The following is a 20,325-nucleotide window of genomic DNA, read 5'->3' as shown; positions in this document are numbered from 1 at the left end:
GTTTACAAAAATCTTATGAATTCAATAAGTAGTCACAACATGGCACAGGATGATGGCAGAATTTAGCAATGCTCCCTTGAGTTTAGGGTATTTGGAAGAACAATGCTAAGATTTTGAAACTTATGAGCTGAAAGAGGCATTGAGTTGAAGTGCAATGTGGAAACAATAATATTGCATACATTAATTTAGTGTCTGCAAACGAGTAAAGAAAATGGCTTCCTTGGATGAACAGTAAGTGTGTATGGGATGTGAACTACTCACATGGAGTTGAGTCAAAACATCAGTAAATAGCTCATTTCAACAAGCTGTCTCCAGCCACAGGAATGTCAATGGTTGAACCATTCTTAGTATACACACTGTGGATGAGTATCCCAGCAGTTTGGCAGCATGTATTACACATAGGTCACGCTGTTGGTCCATGCCTCTTCCTGAATTGCGCACATATCCCACAGCATGCTCGGTGAGGACACATGTAATTGTCATTGATGGAATGGTTGATTCCTTGAATGACAGGGTGCACCCAATAAATTGGCTACTCAATGAATTAAATGAAGACTTGGAATATTTTATCTGGCCTTGGGGGAGGGAGAAATTCCATCTAAAAAAAAGGACACAGGATTCAAAGGAGGGCAACCAAATCGGTGAGGATACTAATCAACGACCCTATAATGAGTGACATCAGCAAAAGCAAAGCTTAGTAACTAGACACTGGGGGGGGGAGAGAATGACCACAGTGCATAAGGCTAGGTTAGGTGTGCATTAAGCACCAAAGCAACTAAGGCTATGAGGTGTCAGCATATTGTATGCATCCTCTGAATGGTTCGCTGGACAAAAAAAATTAGTTTTCAGGAGGGAAAACCATGCAACCCTCACCTGGGACTGATCAACTTAGCTACATCATAAAAAAAACTAGGCACCATAGCTCTGTTATAAACTATTAAAAAAAAAAAAAAAAAACTTTATAAAAATTGCTTGTGGGAGGACAGTGATTATTACAACTGTGCCATCTACAAGGGCATGTAAGGATCTGAAAAAAAGAGTAAAATAAATTGAAAGGGAAATGGGAAGCATGTTCTCACTTAAGAGAGATAAGAACCAGGGAATACAAATATAAAATCTTAGGGCGTAACTGAATGTTATATCAAGAAGTTTTCTTTGGAATACATTATTTCATAAGGTGAAATAATGGCAGAGAGTTGGTAAAGTTCAAAATGAGTGGTCAACCTTTTGGGGAAAGGAACTATACAAACGATTGGGAAAAAAAAACTTTTTAATCTTTTTTTTTTTTTTTTTTTCATATGCAGAAAGTCTGTTCCATGCATCATCTGGCTTCCCTAATACTAATGGTACTTTTTTTCCCCCTAGTCATGACAAAATTACTGGCTCAATACTTGCCACAACACATGTGAAATGAACATGATTATATGCAGATATAAAATTACTTGAGCAAATGCTTCAGTGCATAAACTATTCCACACCTTTGTGAAGCAAACTTGGAATATTACTATATTACTATTATACTATATTTAATTAAAACTAAAATAATAATTTCAATTCTTCTCTGAAAGCTTTCCAGCAAGTACATAATTTCAAATGGACTATTTACATAATGAATAAACAATGTTATCTATAGATCTGCATCATGATTTCACTTAATAGTACAGTACTCGTGTTATAAGGCACTAAAAAAATTAAACAAAAGCAAATGGATGTCCAGTACCCAAGGAAGAGGAAGGGAAAAGGAAAGGGAAGAAGTTATGGGATAATAGATGGAAGAGGTAGGAAGTGGAGGGAAAGAGTGGAGCCTGTAGTTAGCTAGGGCTAAAATGAAACACAGGGATTGTGTTGAGTCAGTGAGGGTATATTTCCACTGATGTTGGTAGAACTGTAAAAATTTCAAATGACTCTGTGGAGTCTCTTCTGATGTTTACTATGACTAGAATTCTTGGTTAGTTGACAGCATAGCCTTTCATAATGGATTGGAAAGCCACATCACTGGAACATGTTTCCTAGTTTGACACCTTTGTATGTTCATAGATTCCTGATCTGAGTTTCTAAAAGACTGACCAATATAAGTTTTACTGTGCTGACAATGTACCTCATACATCATATCCCCTTAATGGATGGAGAGAGGTTCTCTCTGGGCCTGTTTAAGCTTCCTATTGCCCTGGAATCATACTTGAGATAATGTAATTTATCAAATGACAAAGTCTCTCAGAGGGAAGACAAAACATTTTGTTTTAATTATTTTAAAATTTACAATAGTACATTATTCCATATTTTTGCTGTTAAAGACATAACAGTTTGTACAATGAAGTGTTTTCTTCAGGGAAACAGAGGATCTGTTTTGCAGTTCCATCATTATAGTAAGTATTCTGCAAGTAGATCAGATTTCTGTATACGGTAAGCATTATTACAGCTCCCAGTTTTTGGACTTCTGGAAAACAGGAAATTATATAGATCCTATCTTTCATAAAGGCTTCTGGTAGGGTCATGTACTGAAATGACAGAACTAATACTCCAAACACATCTATTTCTTTATCTTCAACTATATTGAGAGGAAATGGAAACTTGGAGTCTGCAAAAAATTTCAAATTTGTGCTACCTCAGATAAAAACATCTCTAATTTTGTATTTAATTTTCAGTTTTCTCTTTAAATTTATAAGCTTTGTTATTAGTAGATAAGTTGCAGATTTGCATTTTGTTTTGGCTTATCAATTTGGCAATCAACATCCAATATGCATTTTATTTGAGCTGTTGCTTAATCATTGGATAACCATATATAAAGACTGTTTTCTGTTGCCATTTCCCTCTTGGTTACCTACTAGGGGCATCCATGGTTCTTTGGCTGTTAGCAAATCTTGACAGAAATGTGAGTATTTGGGAAGTTCGACAGATCCAATGCCTCTTGAAAAAGTTTTCACTGTGGTTTCCCTAAACTTTCTTACTTTTTAAGATTTTTTTTTCTAGTGGGGGTTCTAAATTTGCCCATGGATTGGTGGGGATAAGGTTTTCCAAACTTGTTTTCGGTAGAGTTTCACCAACTTTAAGCAGGAACCTTGCCATTGCTTCCCTTGGTAGTTCTAGGACTCTGATAATTTATTTATTCATTTATTTCTGAAATTTTTCTAATTCTTATTTTAATTTCACTTGTGCACAGGTAGCAGTTGGAACTTTGTCTTTATAAGAGATAGCAGCTGGAACTTCATCCTTATTGGAGATAGCAGCCAGGATTTAATCTTTATTACTGGTTGCAGCTGCAACTCTCTCTTCAACATGGCATAACAGTGTCTTTAATTTCATAAAAATCATTAAATGCTATATATTGTATAGCAATACTATATGTAATACATCATCAAATTTTTGCAATAACAATATTTGCCTGTAGAGTTTCAGTAGTCTTTTTCAATTAGACAAGCTATTCAAAAAAATTACAATGCCTAAATCAGATTTATAATTTTGTTGTGGACATATTTCAAATAATCTGTACAAAATACGCATATAAAACCTTATATCGTTTAGTCAGGAAACAGTGACTTCAAAATATTGTATTTTGGATAATCCAATATCAAATTAATGAGGATATACTGTAATGAGAGCATTCTTGGATTCATATGAAATTCCTATAGATTAGCAACATGCAAACATATCTACCATTCACAAAAGTGCAAAAGGGGAGCAACTACAAATCTTAAGTTTAACTTTTTGTGCTAGGGCACATTATGGAGTTCCTAGTTAAGGGTGTAATACATGATAATCTGGAAAGGACTGGAATTATAAGGGGAAACATAAGGCCTCGTTATGGTGAGATAATGTTTGATTAATCTAATAAGCTGTACTTGCTACCTGGGAGTCTAAAACGCTGATGGAACTGATATTCGGGTGACATTCAAGTCAAGTGGACCCAATTTCGGTCAGGTTCGGACAGTCTGTGACAGCCAAATCTTCTGCTTGCACCTTCATGATGGTGGGACTGTTAGTAATCCTGGGCATAATATCCATGCACAAGCACACTGTGGGTGACCATCCAGGTGTGAACCAACATAAGCAGGGGTCGAGGTGTGGCACCCACACCACATGGAGGAATGCCGCCCCTCTGTGTTACCAGGCAATACTAGGTGGTAGATGACTCTCATCAACTGGTGCAATACCACCACTTTGCTTATTGAGGGCTTGAAGTGGTGGAACCCATGTTTAGTCTCCAGAGCTAAGTTCCGGTCAACCCTTCCCCACCTCTTCCATCATGTAACATGACTAATGACTTTTGAGGTTATGATGAACATCATGGCAAGATCCAATGTTCCTTACATTTCGAGGGTACAACTCTAAAACGGTGTTCGCATGCCAGCCGCTAGTTAGTACACCGGACCAAACCTATTGGTAACTCTTTAGAAGGCTTCCGGTATCATCGCTATTAAATGCCTTAAACTATAAGAAATATTGTTGGAAAATCTGTGGTAATTTAAAAGTAATCACTTTGTTGCTTGGACTACAATGTGGTTTTACAAAGTAATGTTGTGTCCTGTGTTTATGGGATAGTCGAGCAGTAGAACGTCATTATATTGTGAAGTAATGGCCCATCAGAGAAGAATATGATCCCGGGAAACTCAACATCAAATGCACGCCTTTAGTAAAATGGTGCTTCTTCCGCCTTTACACATTGAGCTGGGTCTCGTGAAAATTTTGTAAAAGCTCTGGACAAAAACAGCGAAGCTTTTGAGTACTTAAAAAGCCAGTTTCCAAAAATTAGTGATGCAAAGTTGAAGGAGGGTATATAGGTAGGTCCACAAATTAGACAGCTTTTAAAGGATGATATCTTTGAAATTAAACTTAATGTCACTGAATTAGCTGCATGGAAATACTTTAGAGCTGTTGTTAGCAGGTTTTAAGGGAGTAAAAAAAGTAGAGAACTATAGAGTTGACAGAAGAATTGTTGCATAACTATCAAAAGTTATGACGCCAAAAGTTGCTGAAGAGACACTTTCTACATTCACACCTGGCCTTCTTTCCAGACAACTTGGGATCTGTCCGCGATGATCGGGGGGGGGGGCAATTCTACCAAGATACCCACACTATGGAGCAGAGCGTATCAAGGATCATGAGATCCAACAATGATGGGTGACTACTGCTGGTTTCTGATAAGCAAGGACCATTCTGCTCATAAGAGATAAAATTAACTGTAAGTAGTACAATTTCCTATTTTTACCTCCAATTTTGCTTACTTAAATCCAAATAGGTGTTTATAAAGTTTAAATATGTTACTTTTTATCCATTTGGAATGTTTACTCATTGTCATATCTATTTCAAGCAATTAATTTACAAGAAAAGTCATGGATATTTAGATTTTTTTTTGAGAGAAAAAAAAAAAAGGAGCACTAAGCCATAACATGAAAATGTGAAGTGCTACGAACTTTCTGCTATCATTTTCATTTTCAGCACATGTGATTTAGTCAAAATCAGTTCATTTCGTTCATGTTATCAAAACATTTTATAAGCTTTCTCCTACTAATGATAAATGTAAACCTTTCTTGCTCTACATAGCTATCTCCCCACATTTCCTTACATTTCGAGGGTACAGCTCTAAAACGGTATTCACAGGCCAGCCACTAGTTAGTACACCGGACCAAACCTATTGGTAACTCTTTAGGAGGCTTCCGGATCAGCTAGTGTACAATCTTGCTACGTCTGCTCTACCAGATAGTGACTGGAGGTAATCCGAGTAGTGTGCATGCGGGGGGGAGGGGGGCATTGCTGAGGCCACGTTATGTCAAGGATCCGAGTATATTCTTACCATGTGTACGAAATATCCAAAAATTTCATTACTTCATACGCATGTCCCACCCCCACTTTTTCTTACTATTGAATACATCATTAATTGTCAAACTAATAGAGCAAACTTATCTGCAAAAAGATCTAAACCTCCTAAACACTTCCTTGTTCATTTCACAAATATACGTGGTCTCAGTTCTAATCTCAACAATGTCCATTTCCACTTGCAGTCTGCCAAACCCAATGAACTTTTTCTGACAGAATGTCAATTATCAGTTGATTCAACCACTGCTCATCTCAGTTCTCCAAATTATTCGCTGTATGATTCCTTCCGCCTCAAAGGTGGTACACTTGTGCATATATCCGTTGCGATATTCCCTGTGAGAGACTTGGTAATTTGGAATCTCCTCTATTCGATCTTCCCTGGCTTAAAATCTCTCTACCTCATTGTTCAAATTCATCTGATATCTCTACCATTCTCCCAACTCCGCTAATCACTTGGAGCTCTTCGACTTCCTCTCTTTGCAACTTGACTTTCTCCAGTCCAACTTTCCTAACAGTGAGGTAATTTTCCTTGGTGATTTTAATGTTCACAACTCCAGCTGGATTCCATTTTCCAGTCACACCGACCCAGCTGGTCGACATGCTGAGGCTTTTGCAATTACTAATGACCTTGCACAGATTGTTCATTTACCTACAAGAATGCAGGACAATCCTAACCATACAGCCAATAGGCTTGATCTTTTTCTCACAAACAACCCTTCTAAGTGTACGGTCAAATTGAGTGTTCCTTTAGGCTCCACAGATCACAACTTGGTGATTGTCTCTTCTCCAATGGAGTCATTATGTCAAGGCTATTCCCAACCCCGTATTGTTTGGCATTACAAGAATGCAAAATGGGATGACATGCAAGATTTCTTATCTTCATTTCCTTGGTCGGGTTACTGTTTCAAAACTTCTGATGTCAACATTTGCTCAGATCGTGTCAGTGAAATTATTCTTGTAGGAATGGAATCCTTCATCCCACATTCCACTTTAAAATCTCATCCTTTATCTAAATCTTGGTTTTCCAAAAAATGTGCTAAAGCCTTTCAGGAGAAGAATGTTGCATATTATATTGGCTTGTATCCAATTCTTCAGTTTAATTTTCAGCCTACACCAAAGCTCGCAACAATTGTAAAGCAGTTATTAATCAGTTCAAACTAGATTTTGAACAAGCTAAGAGTAGAAAACTTGCTTCTTGTCCTAATGGTAGCCGAGCATTCTGGTCTCTTGCCAAAGCTATTGGCTGCAACTTTTGTCCATCTCTGCTCCCACCTCGGTCACAACCAGATGGTTCTGTTGTCACATCAGCCAAAGATAAAACTGACCTGCTAGCATCCTATTTTTCTTCCAACTCATATATTAATGATCTTGGTAAAACACTTCCCACCATTCCCAACATGCTCCATTCAATGTCTCCTGTGGTCTTCTGTCAAAAGGATGTCAGAAGGATTTTGATGACTCCTGATGCTAAGAAAGCTCCAGGTCCTTATGGCATTTCTCCACTTGTTCTCAAAACTTGTGCACCTGAACTTACTCCTGTTCTTTGCCGCCTTTTTTCACTTTCTTATTCCAAAGGTGTTTTTCCTTCTGCTTCGAAATTTGCTCATATCCAGCCAGTTCCTAAAAAGGGTGACAAATCCCTCTCATTCAATTATCGTCCCATTGCAATTACTTCTACTCTTTCAAAAGTAATGGAGAAATTAATTAACCGCCAACTCTTAAACTACGTAGAAACCTTCCGTCTGATCAACGATTGCCGGTACGGATTCCGTCAGTGTCGACCCACTGGTGATATTCTGGCTTATGTTACCCATTTATGGGCAAATTCAATGGAAAAGTTTGGTGAAACACAAGCAGTTGCTCTTGACATCTTAAAGGCTTTCGATAGTGTTTGGCCTAAAGGTCTTCTAAACAAGCTTCCATCTTATGGTTTGTCAACTGTTTTTTGTAATTGGTTATCCAGGTTTCTCTCAGATCGCTCACTGAGGGTGACGGTAGATGGTTCTCTGTCTTCTAACTTCTCCACTAATGCTGGTGTCCCCCAAGGTTCAGTTCTTTCCCCCCACTCTTTTCCTCTTATATATTAATAAATATACATAACCAAAGAAATGTATTCTGAATAACTGCTAATTTTCTCCTCCCCACTTATTTTTTTCTGATATACAGTATATCAGTACTTCACATTAAAAAAAACAAATAAAAATGATAAATAACCCTATTTATTTTTAAACTTACCAATAATTTCCTAGCTGCTTTTAAATTTTTCTGTCTGATTTCAAACTGTGCAGCATATAACCAAATTTTTGCAAAAGTGAATACTTTATGTGGTATGAGCTGAAGACAGGCCCGATAAACTTGTCTTGTTCTTTCTACGTCATCTAACTGAAGTTCTTCATAAAGTGCATAATTAATCCATAAAAAGATATATCTTTGCCAGTACCTTTTTTCCTGCAATAAATTGCAAATCTAGAATAATGCACTTGATAAAACAAAATAAATACTATATGTACATATTAAATAATTAAATTGATATACAGTTGTGATTTTTGTATCTCACAAAACTTGAGTATTACTGATATAATAATACATAATAAATATTTATTATTTATTTATTATAAATGATAAAAAAAATGAAGGATTTAATTATATTTATATATATATATATACACTGTGCTGCCACTTTATTAGGTACACCTACCTAGTATTGTGTTGAGCCTCCTTTAGTCTTCAAAACAGCCTAAATTCATCTAGGCGTGGATTGAACAAGATGCTGAAAACGTTGTGCAGGAATGGAGAACCGTGCAGACACGAGTGCATCACGCAGTTCCTTGAGTTTCGATGGAGGTGTAGGCCTGCAGCGAACAGCACTTTCCACCTCATCCCAAAGATGTTCAATAGGATTGAGATCCGAGACTGAACGGGCCACTGCAACAAAGAAAAGTCATTGTCATGTTGTCACCATCTGACTGAGGATAAACTGCCAACATGAACGGATGCACTTGATTAGCAACAATGTTTAGGTACAATGTGGCATTCAGATGTGAATCTATGGGTATCAATGGACTCAACATGTGCCAAGAAAACATTCACCACACCATAACACTGCCCCCACTACCTTGCACAGTAGTCATCAGACATGACAGGTCCATGGATTCATGTTGCTTTCGTCAAATTCTAAGCCTTCCAATCAACATGATGCACCAGGAACTTCGACTCGTCAGACCACGCAACTGTTTTCCAATCCTCGATAGTCCAGTGCTGGTGTTGCTGTGCCCACAGGAGGCGTGATCTCTTGTTCTTCACTGATAACAAAAGTACGCGATGTGGCCATCGTCTGTTGTAACCCATTCGCAACAAAGTGCGACTAGTGGTCCATTGCGATATTTTGTTCTGCGCACCAAGGTTGTATTCTGACATGATGTGTGACATTGTGGCCCATCTGTTTGCTTGCACAATTCTAGCCATCCTCCTCTGACTTCTCTCATCAACAAGTGCTTTTCTCCCACAGGAGTGCCGTTGAGAGGATGTTTTCTGTTCATTGCACCATTCTTGATACTCTGGTGCGTGAAAAGTTCAGAACTCCCGTTTCAGAGATACTTTGTCTAGCACGTCGTGCACCTACTATCATGCTGCGTTCGAAGTCCATTAGATCACTCCTTTTCCCCATTCTTGCTACGGTTTGTACGCTTAATTGATACTAGGAAGGTTGTTCTGCTTCATTTATATCCACAACCATGGTCATGTGACTTGCAACGTTGCGGGACAAACCATTTGTGTGCACAGCAGGGGCGTACCTAATAAAGTGGCAGCACAGTGTATAAGCTTGCTTTCTTGCATCATATGCCTCTACTAATGCTAATGTTATTGTGGAAGTGAATGGTTTGAATAAATTCAAGGAAGAACTAGACAAATTCTTGGAGGGTATGGATGGATAAAGTGTGCAGAAAGCTTGCTTTCTTGCAACATTTGCCACTACTACTACTACTACTAAGGATGTAGTAGTGGAAAATGTTATTATAGTATTAACGGGAAATTTAGCAAATAATTTCTACCAGAAGGGAAACAAATGCAGCTCTTTTATACAAACATCACTTATAATTAAGTCTGCCTAATCTTGCTGAACAATAGTAAAAATGTGTAAGAATGAATTAATTGTTTATATCCCTATAGACATGTACTCAAACATGATGATAAGGGTAATTATTCCTTACCTTGCTAGGTGGAACATTTGCAACTGCTCTCTCATATATTTCTCGAGTTGCTTCCACATTTCCTTCACTTTCCATCAATCTTAAATAATCAAACCATGCATCATAATTATGAGAATTGGCTTTCACTAGCTGAAAAAGAAGGTAAAAGAAATTAATTTGCTGACATTAAAATAAAGTAAAAGTGACATAAGACTTTTTGGTTTATTTTCAGATGCAAGATACAAAATTTGGATTACTGTACTTCTCTTCCATATTATTACACAATTTGGAAGAGAAGCACAGTAATCCAAGTTTTGTATTTGAAGTTTGAAGTAGCAGACTACTGTTCTGACTGACAAAAGCGTGAAGAAAGTGCTGCATACAAAATTCATGATAATGGAGTAAAAAGTTGCAATTCATGAGACAGAGTGAGAAGAATGCTAACTTAAGACACTCAGTGCAGGCTAATAATGAAGGAAGAACAAAGAAAAGTAAATAATAAAAGTGCATGGTTTTATTTCAATGCAGAGTTGAAATAACATGCTTTGGTGATGCCATGAATTACAAACAAAATTAATAATTTTAGTTCGACTTGTGAATAACAATGTTGTTTCTAAAGTGAGCATAAGCCAAAGACTGTTGCTGTTAATGGACAAAACAAAGCTTACCCAGACAGAAAAACTGAATGTAGAGTAGCATTTAATATATTATTTAAACTCACGTGTTTAAACAAAACCCTGCAATTTTACTGTTTTGCTGCAATGGGTCAATGCAGCATACTAGGGGTTAAACCATACTAGCAACTTTCATTACATATTTAATAGTACGTTTTTTCCCCCACTCAGTGATTAGCTGCTCATTTAGACTTGACACATTATTTACATTTTCAGCATGAAGGTGCAAACTGAGGCCACCTGAAAAGAGACCAGTAAGTCTCAAAAGAAGATATAAATGGTAGTGTCTCAGTTTTTAATTGAATACCAGATTCATTGCTTTGGTGATGCTATTCAAATTAAGTAAAAACATTGTAATTTTAGGTCACCTTAGATAACAACATCATTTCTAAACAAGCATATGCCAAAGCTTTTCATAGTCAATGAAGAAAACAAAGTACCCCAAACAGAATGAGAGAAAAATGGAATACCAAACTGTATCTATCTCTATTATCACATTATTTCAACTCCATGAAATAAAGCCCTGCATGTTTATGTGGAAATTAATTTGCAGCACAGTATCAGGGGTTAAAATATACTCATAACTTTATTAATTGGAAGTTTTATTTCTACAGACAATTTGGTTGCTCGTTTAGAATCAGTACATTATTCACTGTTTCAGCATAAAGTTTGCTAACCGAAACCACCTGCCATCTGATAAGAGACCAAATAAGTTTTGAAATGAGATAAAATGGTAGTGTCACAGTTTTAAACTGAAGAGGTAATTTTTCATTCAAATTAAAATGTAACTGATAATTTTGGGTCAACATGTGGTTGAACTTGTTTCTAAAGTGAAAGTAATCCAAGACTTGCTGTTGTAAGGAAACAAAGCTTCCCCAGACAGAAAGATAAAAGCAGAAAACCAAGCAGCATCTGTTTATCATATTACGATAAAGTAATGTGAATGGCGACTGAAAATTACAAAGCTAATAAATTGGACCAAATTTGATTCTCTAGTGCTAGGGTGTCAAACTGGAGGCACGCGACAAAATTTTTGTGGCCCGCCCGCAATGCCCAAAAATAAAATGTTAAAGTAAACAATTAAAAAGTACCTATTTATAATTCTAGAATATAAGGATTAAAAAAACCTCTGTAATAAATATAAAAAATCATTTTAATTGATAATAATTAAAAAAAAAAAACAGACTGGATCGATGGAGCCTTGATTAGAAAGAACTAAAAATATAAATAGTAATTTCAAATGAATGAAGACTGAAATTATTATCTTTAAATAACATTGTAACTTTTTAGTTTATTTCTTTAAAAATAAAAGTTACATTTTATTTTTTAAAATATTTTTTAAATGGAGAAATCTTAATCTAAATTTCTTTTACATTTAAACTAATATTACAATATTGTAAATGCAACGTTTTTTATAATTTTATCAAAAAAATACTTCCTTCCTACTAGTTTCTTTGTCAGGATCTGTTGTGTTGTGTGCGTTGTGTTTGCTATCTATAATTTAACAAATACCTAAGTAATCGTTTTTTTAATTTTATAATTTTAATTTCAACTATAGAATTTATACAGAAAATATCGCTTTCAACACCAGTCAAGAAAAGAAAAATTGATAACGAGGGAAGAAAATTCCAAGAAAAGTGGGAGCTGAACTATTTTTGTATGGAAATGAACAGTAAAATTACATGCTTAATTTGAAAGGAAAATATTAGTTTTTCTAAAGAATACAACATTAAGCGGCATTATAACTCTAATCATAAGGAACAATATTCGGGCTTCAAAGGAAAAATAAGAGAAGAAAAATTTAAAAAAATGAAGAAAACACTTCATAGTCAACAACAAGTATTTACAAAATTCATGAAAACTAATGAATCAGTAGTAAGAGCAAGTTACGAAATAAGCTATTTGTTAGCAAAACATTCAAAATTGTTCACAGATGGTTCATTAATTAAAGAATGTATGATAAAAGCAGCTGAAATTGTCTGTCCTGAAAAAAAGTACAATCATTTCACGATATTTCATTATCAAGAAATACAAAGGTAGAGAGAATTAGCGAAATGACATCAGTTTACAACTACAGGATATACCTACAGAAGTCTTGTTCTTTTCAATTGCGATTGATGAAAGTACAGATATACAAGATGTTGCTCAAGTTGCTGTATTTTTTCTTGGTTGCAATAATAACATGAGGATCACCGACGAATTGTTGAAAGTTATCCCTCTTCTTGGAACTACTACTGGCAAAGATATTTTTGCTGCTGTGTGGAGCATTTCAGAAAAGTGTAAGCGTCCACTTGACAGACTTGTGTCTGTAACAAACGATGGTGCTAAATCAATGACAGGTGAAAATCAAGGATTTGTGTCAAAATTGATTAGAAAATTACAAGCTGAGTACCCAGATAAACCGAAAACCATGGCGGTCTACTGCCTTATTCATCAACAAGTTCTGTGTTTAAAAATATTAAAAATGGACGATGTATTGAAAACAGTAACAAAAACAATCAACTTTATTCGAGCGAGAGCACTCAACCATCGGCAATTTACTTCTCTTCTTAAAGATTTAGAATCTGAGTTCGACGATCTTCCTTATTATACAGAAGTTCGATGGTTATCTTGCCACAAAGTTTTAAAGAGATTTTATATGCTTTTGGAGGAAATAACAGTTTTTTTTGAAATGAAAAATGAAAATGTATCAGTTATAAAAAATCCTTTGTGGATTAAGGATTTGGCATTTTTAATTGATATTACTCAATAATCTTAACATTTCATTGCAAGGTAAAAATAAGTTAATAACGAACATGTACGACGCAATAGCAAGTTTTGTACAAAAACTAATGTTGTTTAAAAATCATTTAAAAAAAAGACGTTTTGACCCATTTTCCTACTTGTGAGCAGTTAAAAACTGCAAAATCAAAATTGCTCTTTCTCACAATATTGTGACAAAATTGAGGAAATCAAAAACGAATTCGATAAGCGTTTTAATGATTTTAAAGAGTTAGAAGATATGTTTTCTCTTTTTGTTGGACCTTTTTCATTTGAAATCGAAAAAGCTCCCACTTTGATTCAACTGGAATTAATTGATTTCCAAAATGATTCATTTTTGAAAGACAAATGTCGAGAAGCAGGAATTCCAAAAATATATTCTTACTTAGGTGAAAAATACCAAGAAATTAAAAAGTTTGCTGCACAAATTATGTGCTACTTTGGGAGTATATACTTATACGAGCAATTATTTTCATGTATGAAATTAAATAAAACGCGTATAGATCGAGATTGACAGATAAACATCTTTCTGACATACTGAAAATAGTATGTTCCCAGTCTTTGACTCCTGATGTTGAAAACCTAGTAGGGCAGGTTTCTGGGAAAACAAATTAATTATTTTTATAAATATATTGAATATTTAATTTTTAAATAAAAATAATAATATAACAATTATATATACTAAAACCAAAGGAGCGCAAGGCAGCCAAAGTAACACACCTCTATTAGTTACAATTTATTAGGAAACATTTCGGAAATTGTTATTGTTATAAAATCCATCTTCAGTCTTTGTAGCAATTTCCGAAACATTTTCTAATAAATTGTAACTAATGGAGGTGTGTTACTTTGGCTGCCTTGTGCTCCTTTGGTTACCAGTTCATCAACAGCCACTTTACTCCCATTTCTTCACTATACATACTAAATTCTAAATTACTTGTATTCTGTAGATCTGAATAAAAATTTAAATGTTAATTACATATGAATTTTAATTATCCTGATTATGCTACTGAATCCTGAATCAATATATAATATTTAAGAAAATTTTATGCGACCCACGAAAATCATACCATCACACAAAATGGCCCGCGACAGAAATGAGTTTGACACACACCTGCTCTAGTGCAATTTTAAGTTTAAGAAGAGTAAACAGATAAAAATGCAGGTCATCTTAAAATGGTACACTAATCCTTTTCTTCTGAATGTAAATGTTAGAAAAATTCAAGTGAAAAGTTCTGAATAAGTATATACAATGTGGGCTAAAATTGAGTATCCCTCATTAGTTTAAATTACTGGTATGGGTTACATTTAAATAGTAAAGGTGCAAGAATATTTGCCAATGCTACTGAGGCAATATTGGATGGATCAGAAAACTGTTAGTTTGCGCGCGGGGGGGGGGCGCATAATAATAAATCAGTAGCAGCTGCAAGCAGAGGCAAAATTAATTCTTTCAGTGCTTCTACTGGGACATGTGGCAGCCTTGAACACAAGGTATGAGGGAATACAAAGCCTGTTAGGGGATCTCATGAAACAGGCAAACATATGGACAATTTTTGATTACTAAGTGCAAAAACAGGGACAAATGCATTACAAACAAACACTTTTTTTGTACACTAATACTAAGAGCATTGTAAATAAATTTGATGAATTTGAAATACTGCTTAAGTCATAAATGCAGACATTAGATGAATATCAAAAACAAACATTGGAGATGCAGAATTTAAATAAGGTGACTACAATGTTAGAGAAAGCATACAGGACCAAAAATTGGGGAGGTGGCAGGTAGCAATACTCTTGGTTGTAGCCCTTTCAGAACTGAATTTATAAGTGAATTTATATATGAATAGATTAAGTTAATTATATTTAGCAGTTGTGTGGGTTTGATTCATCCAAATGCACATGTTTTACTACACTGTTAATGCTTGACCAATCAGCTGCATTGAGCATATATGAAATATATAAGTAAATATTTCTATCTATATATCACATAGATGGAAATATTTGATTGATAAGGTGTACTACAATAATTTTTTGAAGTTTAGGTGAAGTACATTGTGAAAGAGGCTGAGAAATGTTGCACCTTACCACTCTACTAAAGTAGAAAGCTGACCTTAATTCTAAGTAATTTAATTAGATGCAATATATTTCAAATATAAGTTAAAACATGATTAACACACACACACACCCTTTCAAGTGATTAATATGCTAACCCCATGCTGACAAAGGAATTAGGTTTATTAGATTTCTGCAAAATGGATTCCCAAGGCTTCTGATACATGATAAAAATCATGATCCTTATAAGACTACCTCAAAATTTGCTAAGTCGACGATACATTTACCATCATTCCTCGTGAGGAATGATGGTAAAACTATCGGTCAGCACATGCTCACGGTCACCTTCTTAGTACAGCACAAGCCTTATTAATCTGTGCCTGGACCCACTCCAGCTCTGTGGATGAAAGACGTAATGAGACCACTAGAGTGAAGACTGATTTGGCCAAGTTCGGTTACTCAACTAGTGCCTTGGATAGATGTGACTTGCAGTCCCATGATTACACAGCAAACCTCAGGACCATGCGTAACATTGAACCAATCTCAACCGATTTTATTCCATACTACCTGAACTTGTCACAGCAACTGTCAAAGATCTTACGGAGTTATGGGATAAAGTGCCTGCGTCTTCCAGGCAGGAACTTGTGGTCCCTTGTGTCAAATGTAAAGATACCGGTTTCCCCCACCCTTACAGAGCAGTTCAGTGTACCACAATTCCTGCTGTGACTGCTACACTGGTGAATCTGGCAGAAGGCTCAAAGACTGAGTTGCTGAGCACGAGAGAGCAATCTGCTCCACTGAAGTGGAGCACTCAGCTGTCGCCGAACACTTCTGGTTGACACAGTACAACATCGACCCCCAACACGACATTAAGATTATTGGCTGTTCTCGTCATTACCGCCAAAACGTCTGGTTAGAATCACTAATTTCGTCATTACACATTACAACTTTTTGTGATTCTTTTAACTGGAACAAAGGAGGTCATGTCCATCCCATTATTGAAGCAGCCGTCCTCCTGAATGATGGACATTGTCATACACAGCAAACCCAAGCTTTGCAATTGCAGCCACAAGCCTCTACTTCCAACTGCTAATTGTTGTCTGCACCTGCTCACGCGGGTCACCTCGCATGACCACCATACTGGGCATTCTTTATTATTTATTTTGTACCAAAGTTTTTTGACTGAATAAGGGCAACCTATGCCCAAAAACTATCGAAGTATGTTTATTTTAATAGTTTATTATAACTTATTTTTATCTATCCTCTTATCAAAGGAATTTAATAAACCCGTATTCTGTATTTCACAGAAAAATCTGAACTTATTGACATTATGAATTCTGAGAACATAGGCCTTTTCCGTTTCATTTGTACAGTTTTCGGCCATTACACTTACAACTACAAAAAAACTTCGTCTTCATAGCCCGGAGCAACCAATATCTCCAGTTTGCCCAACGATGTAAGACCTACGTCATTCCAAAGGGCTTTCTCTACAAGGCTCCCTTTATCAATGAGCAAATGTAATACGTAACCTCAGTTTCAGAACTTTGAATATTTGGATTGGCTGTCTTCACTGAGACCTATGTAGTGCTTCCACCAGCAAAGCTGTCCTCGTGCACGAGCTCAGTAACCTGATCCCCTCCTCTGTATATTCCAAGGTTCCATGTATATTCCACCTTGTGTGATCAAGCTGTCCGAGAATCTGATCATTACCGCTCTCGCCAACAAAGTAAGTTTAACAATTTAATTCAAGAGACCCATAACACAACAGGGCCTTGCAAAGAGCCCCTATTGAGGCCTGCTCCCACTTTGTGCTAAATTTGAGGACAAGCACTTATCCAATGAACAAGTAGAGCTGCTCACCCTAGGGATGAAGTTAGAGGTTCCCCCCCACAGTCCCCCAGTCACTGAGCTTGCTATGGGTGTTGAGGCGTCATTGACATGGTTGCCTGAACAGACTGCGAATGCTATCCACCTCAAGACTGCAGCGATTCTACAATGTGCCTGTCTGGTCAACTCTAATCTAAGCCAACGCCAATGCTCTGCCCTCAACCTGCTAAAACAGGATGATTCGATTGTTGTTCTCCCTGCAGATAAAGGATGTCGAATGGTTGTTTTAAATCATTTGGATTACAATACGAAAGCCCTGTCTCTTTTATAAGACACTTCCATCTACGAACCTGCAGTCGACTCTCCTGTAAAGATCCTAGAGTGCTGGGAGGCCAATATTAACAGCCTAGTCTACAGTTGGTTTAAATCTGGCAAACTACATGGATCCGTTCGCTTGCACCTGCATGCTTCTGGTTGCCAGATATCCCAATTCTATGGCTTACCAAAAGTTCATAAACAAGTTGTTCCTTTAAGACCAACTGTCTCCTGCTGTAGTTCCCTGACATATGAATTGCCAAAATTTGTTGCTGACTTGCAACAAATTGTGTGAACACTCTTGCCTTTGGCAGGCAAGAGCATTCACACAATCTCCAGCAGCAGCGACTTTCTTAACCTAATTTCCACTCTATCCATTTCGGAGGACCAGGTTATGGCATCGTTTGATGTCACATCTATCTTTACTTCAGTTCAGTTATGGCTAATACAGCTATGGAGGAACTAGAGAATCACACGTTTTGTTGGTCTGGCAGTCCCTATAGCCTTTTGGTGTTGCTATGGCGACAATATATTTACCATTATTCCTCGCGAGTCAGGAGACCAACTCTTACAATATCTCAACTCTATTTCACCCTTCATTGAGTTCATCCTTGAGCTGGAGTCTGACTATGTTCTTCATTTTTGGATATCCTTGTTTGGCACGAGGGCACGCATCTAAGGACCTCGGTCCATCGTAATCTGATGTGTGCTGGCCAGTTCACTAACTATCGGTCAGCACATGCTCACAGTCACCTTCTTAGTACAGCACAAGCCTTATTAACCTGCGCCTGGACCCATCCAGCTCTGCAGATGAAAGATGTAATGAGACTGCTAGAGTGAAGACAGATTTGGCCAAGTGAAGTTACCCCACTAGTGCCTTGGATAGATGTGACCTGCAGTCCTGTGAGCACACGGCAAACCTTAGGACCACGCGTAACATTGAACCAACCTCAACTGCTTTTATTCCATACTACCTGAACAGCAACTGTAAAAGGTTTTGTGGAGTTATGGGATAAATCTATGGCTGAAAGCTATCGATGATCAATGTATGTTTATTTTAATGGTTTATTATACCTTATTTTTATCTGTCTTCCTATCAAAGGAATTTAATAAACCTGTATTCTGTATTTCTCAAAAAAAAAAAAAAAAAAAAAACTGAACTTATTGACATTATGAATTCTGAGAACATAGGCCTTTTCCATTTTATCCCATAATTGTTGCAGGTTATAAAGCAGATCCACAAAATTCTGTAGAAAGATTTATAACTCTGGATATATTCCCAAATCCAAGCTGGGAACACTGTACCTAGTATACTAGAAGTAGCCACCCAAATAGGAACTAATGTGCAGAGTCCACATCACAGAGAGGAATGGCTGACTCTCTTTGTAACCCGGCAATACAAGGTGGCAGATGACTCATCACTCAGTGCAATGCCACTACTCTGCTTACTGGATGCATGAAGTGATGAAATCCATGTTTATATTTAGTCTCCAGAGCAAAGCTCAAGGGAAACCCCCCACTCTTCTACAGTTAAACTAACACAACACCCTTACTTTGAAAAGATCCAAACCTCCCAAAAAACTTCCTCATACACTTCACAAATATAGTGGTTTCAGTTACAAACTCAATGATCTGAATTTCCACTATAGTCTGCAAACCCTACTTTCTTTTTCTGAAAGAATCTCAATTATGAGTTGCTTCAATTACCACTCATCTGTTACCTTAATTATTTGCACTGTGATTACTTCTGCTTGAAAGGTGGAACTAATGCTATGTCTAATCTAATATTCTGTGTACACATGTACAAGTGTTTGATTTGACTCTGGTTGAAGGCCACATGACTGCTAAATATGGTAATATCCTTATGTTTCTTCTCTTGTAAACTCTTCTTTCCTTATGTAGCTGTCCCAGAGTATAAACAGAAAAAATTCTTTACATTTTCAGGATAGGGCTTCAAGTGTTTTCACAGACTGAACCTGCTGGTAACTCTCTAGGGGCATGCAGATAATCTAGTGTATAATTCTGCTGCCAGTGTCACAAGCTGACAGAGCAGATTTCTGTGAGCTTGTGACACTGCAGCAAGTCTGAGCTATGTGTGTGTGTGGGAGGGGTTGCTGAAGCCACATTATGTTGTGATCAAGAAAAGTCACACTAACACAAAAAATTTATTTGCAAAAAGATTTATATCTGCCAAAAATTTCCCGATTCATTTGACATATATATATATATATATATATGTGGTCTCAGTGATGTGAGACCACAACTGAGGCCAGATCAGATGTCCTAATTATTCAATATGTCACTCCTTTGGCATCAAAGATGGTATTTGTGCTGTCTGCTCAAACATCCCTTTTCAGAGATTACCAAATCTGGAATCAACTCTTTGATTTCCTCTGGCTTAAAATCTCTCCACTCCATTCTGTAAAATTTATGTTTTGGCTCTACCATTTCTGCAAATCACTCAGAACTTTTTAAAACACTACACTCTCCAATCAAACTTTCCTAACAGTGAGGTAATATTTCTTTATGATGTTAATGTTCACATCTCCAGATGACTTCAATTTTTTTGTTACAGTGACTGAACTGGTCAAGATGCTGAAGCATTTGAAGTTACTAACTTAATCACACGAGATAATAGGAATAGGCTAGAAACAGTAAACAAAATAAAGCACCTAAACACTAACAAAAACTACATA

The 20,325-nt window shown here is 36.5% G+C and overlaps 1 protein-coding gene across 1 annotated transcript in view; it reads right to left on the bottom strand.

The window, feature by feature from the left end:
* Positions 1-20,325, bottom strand: part of LOC150084642 (crooked neck-like protein 1) — a 211,774-nt gene that overhangs the window by 84,170 nt on the left and 107,279 nt on the right. The window contains 2 exon segments of the mRNA XM_090376310.1: positions 8,050-8,262; positions 10,026-10,154. Coding sequence (XP_090232436.1) covers positions 8,050-8,262; positions 10,026-10,154 — 342 coding nt within the window.

This window comes from Mastigoproctus giganteus, chromosome 6, assembly GCF_048544385.1.
Source record: "Mastigoproctus giganteus isolate SK-2022 chromosome 6, ASM4854438v1, whole genome shotgun sequence".
NCBI classification, from domain to species: Eukaryota; Metazoa; Arthropoda; class Arachnida; order Uropygi; family Thelyphonidae; genus Mastigoproctus; species Mastigoproctus giganteus.
The sequence above is the reverse complement of the archived record's forward strand: the minus strand, read 5'-3'. Positions and strand labels throughout refer to the sequence as shown.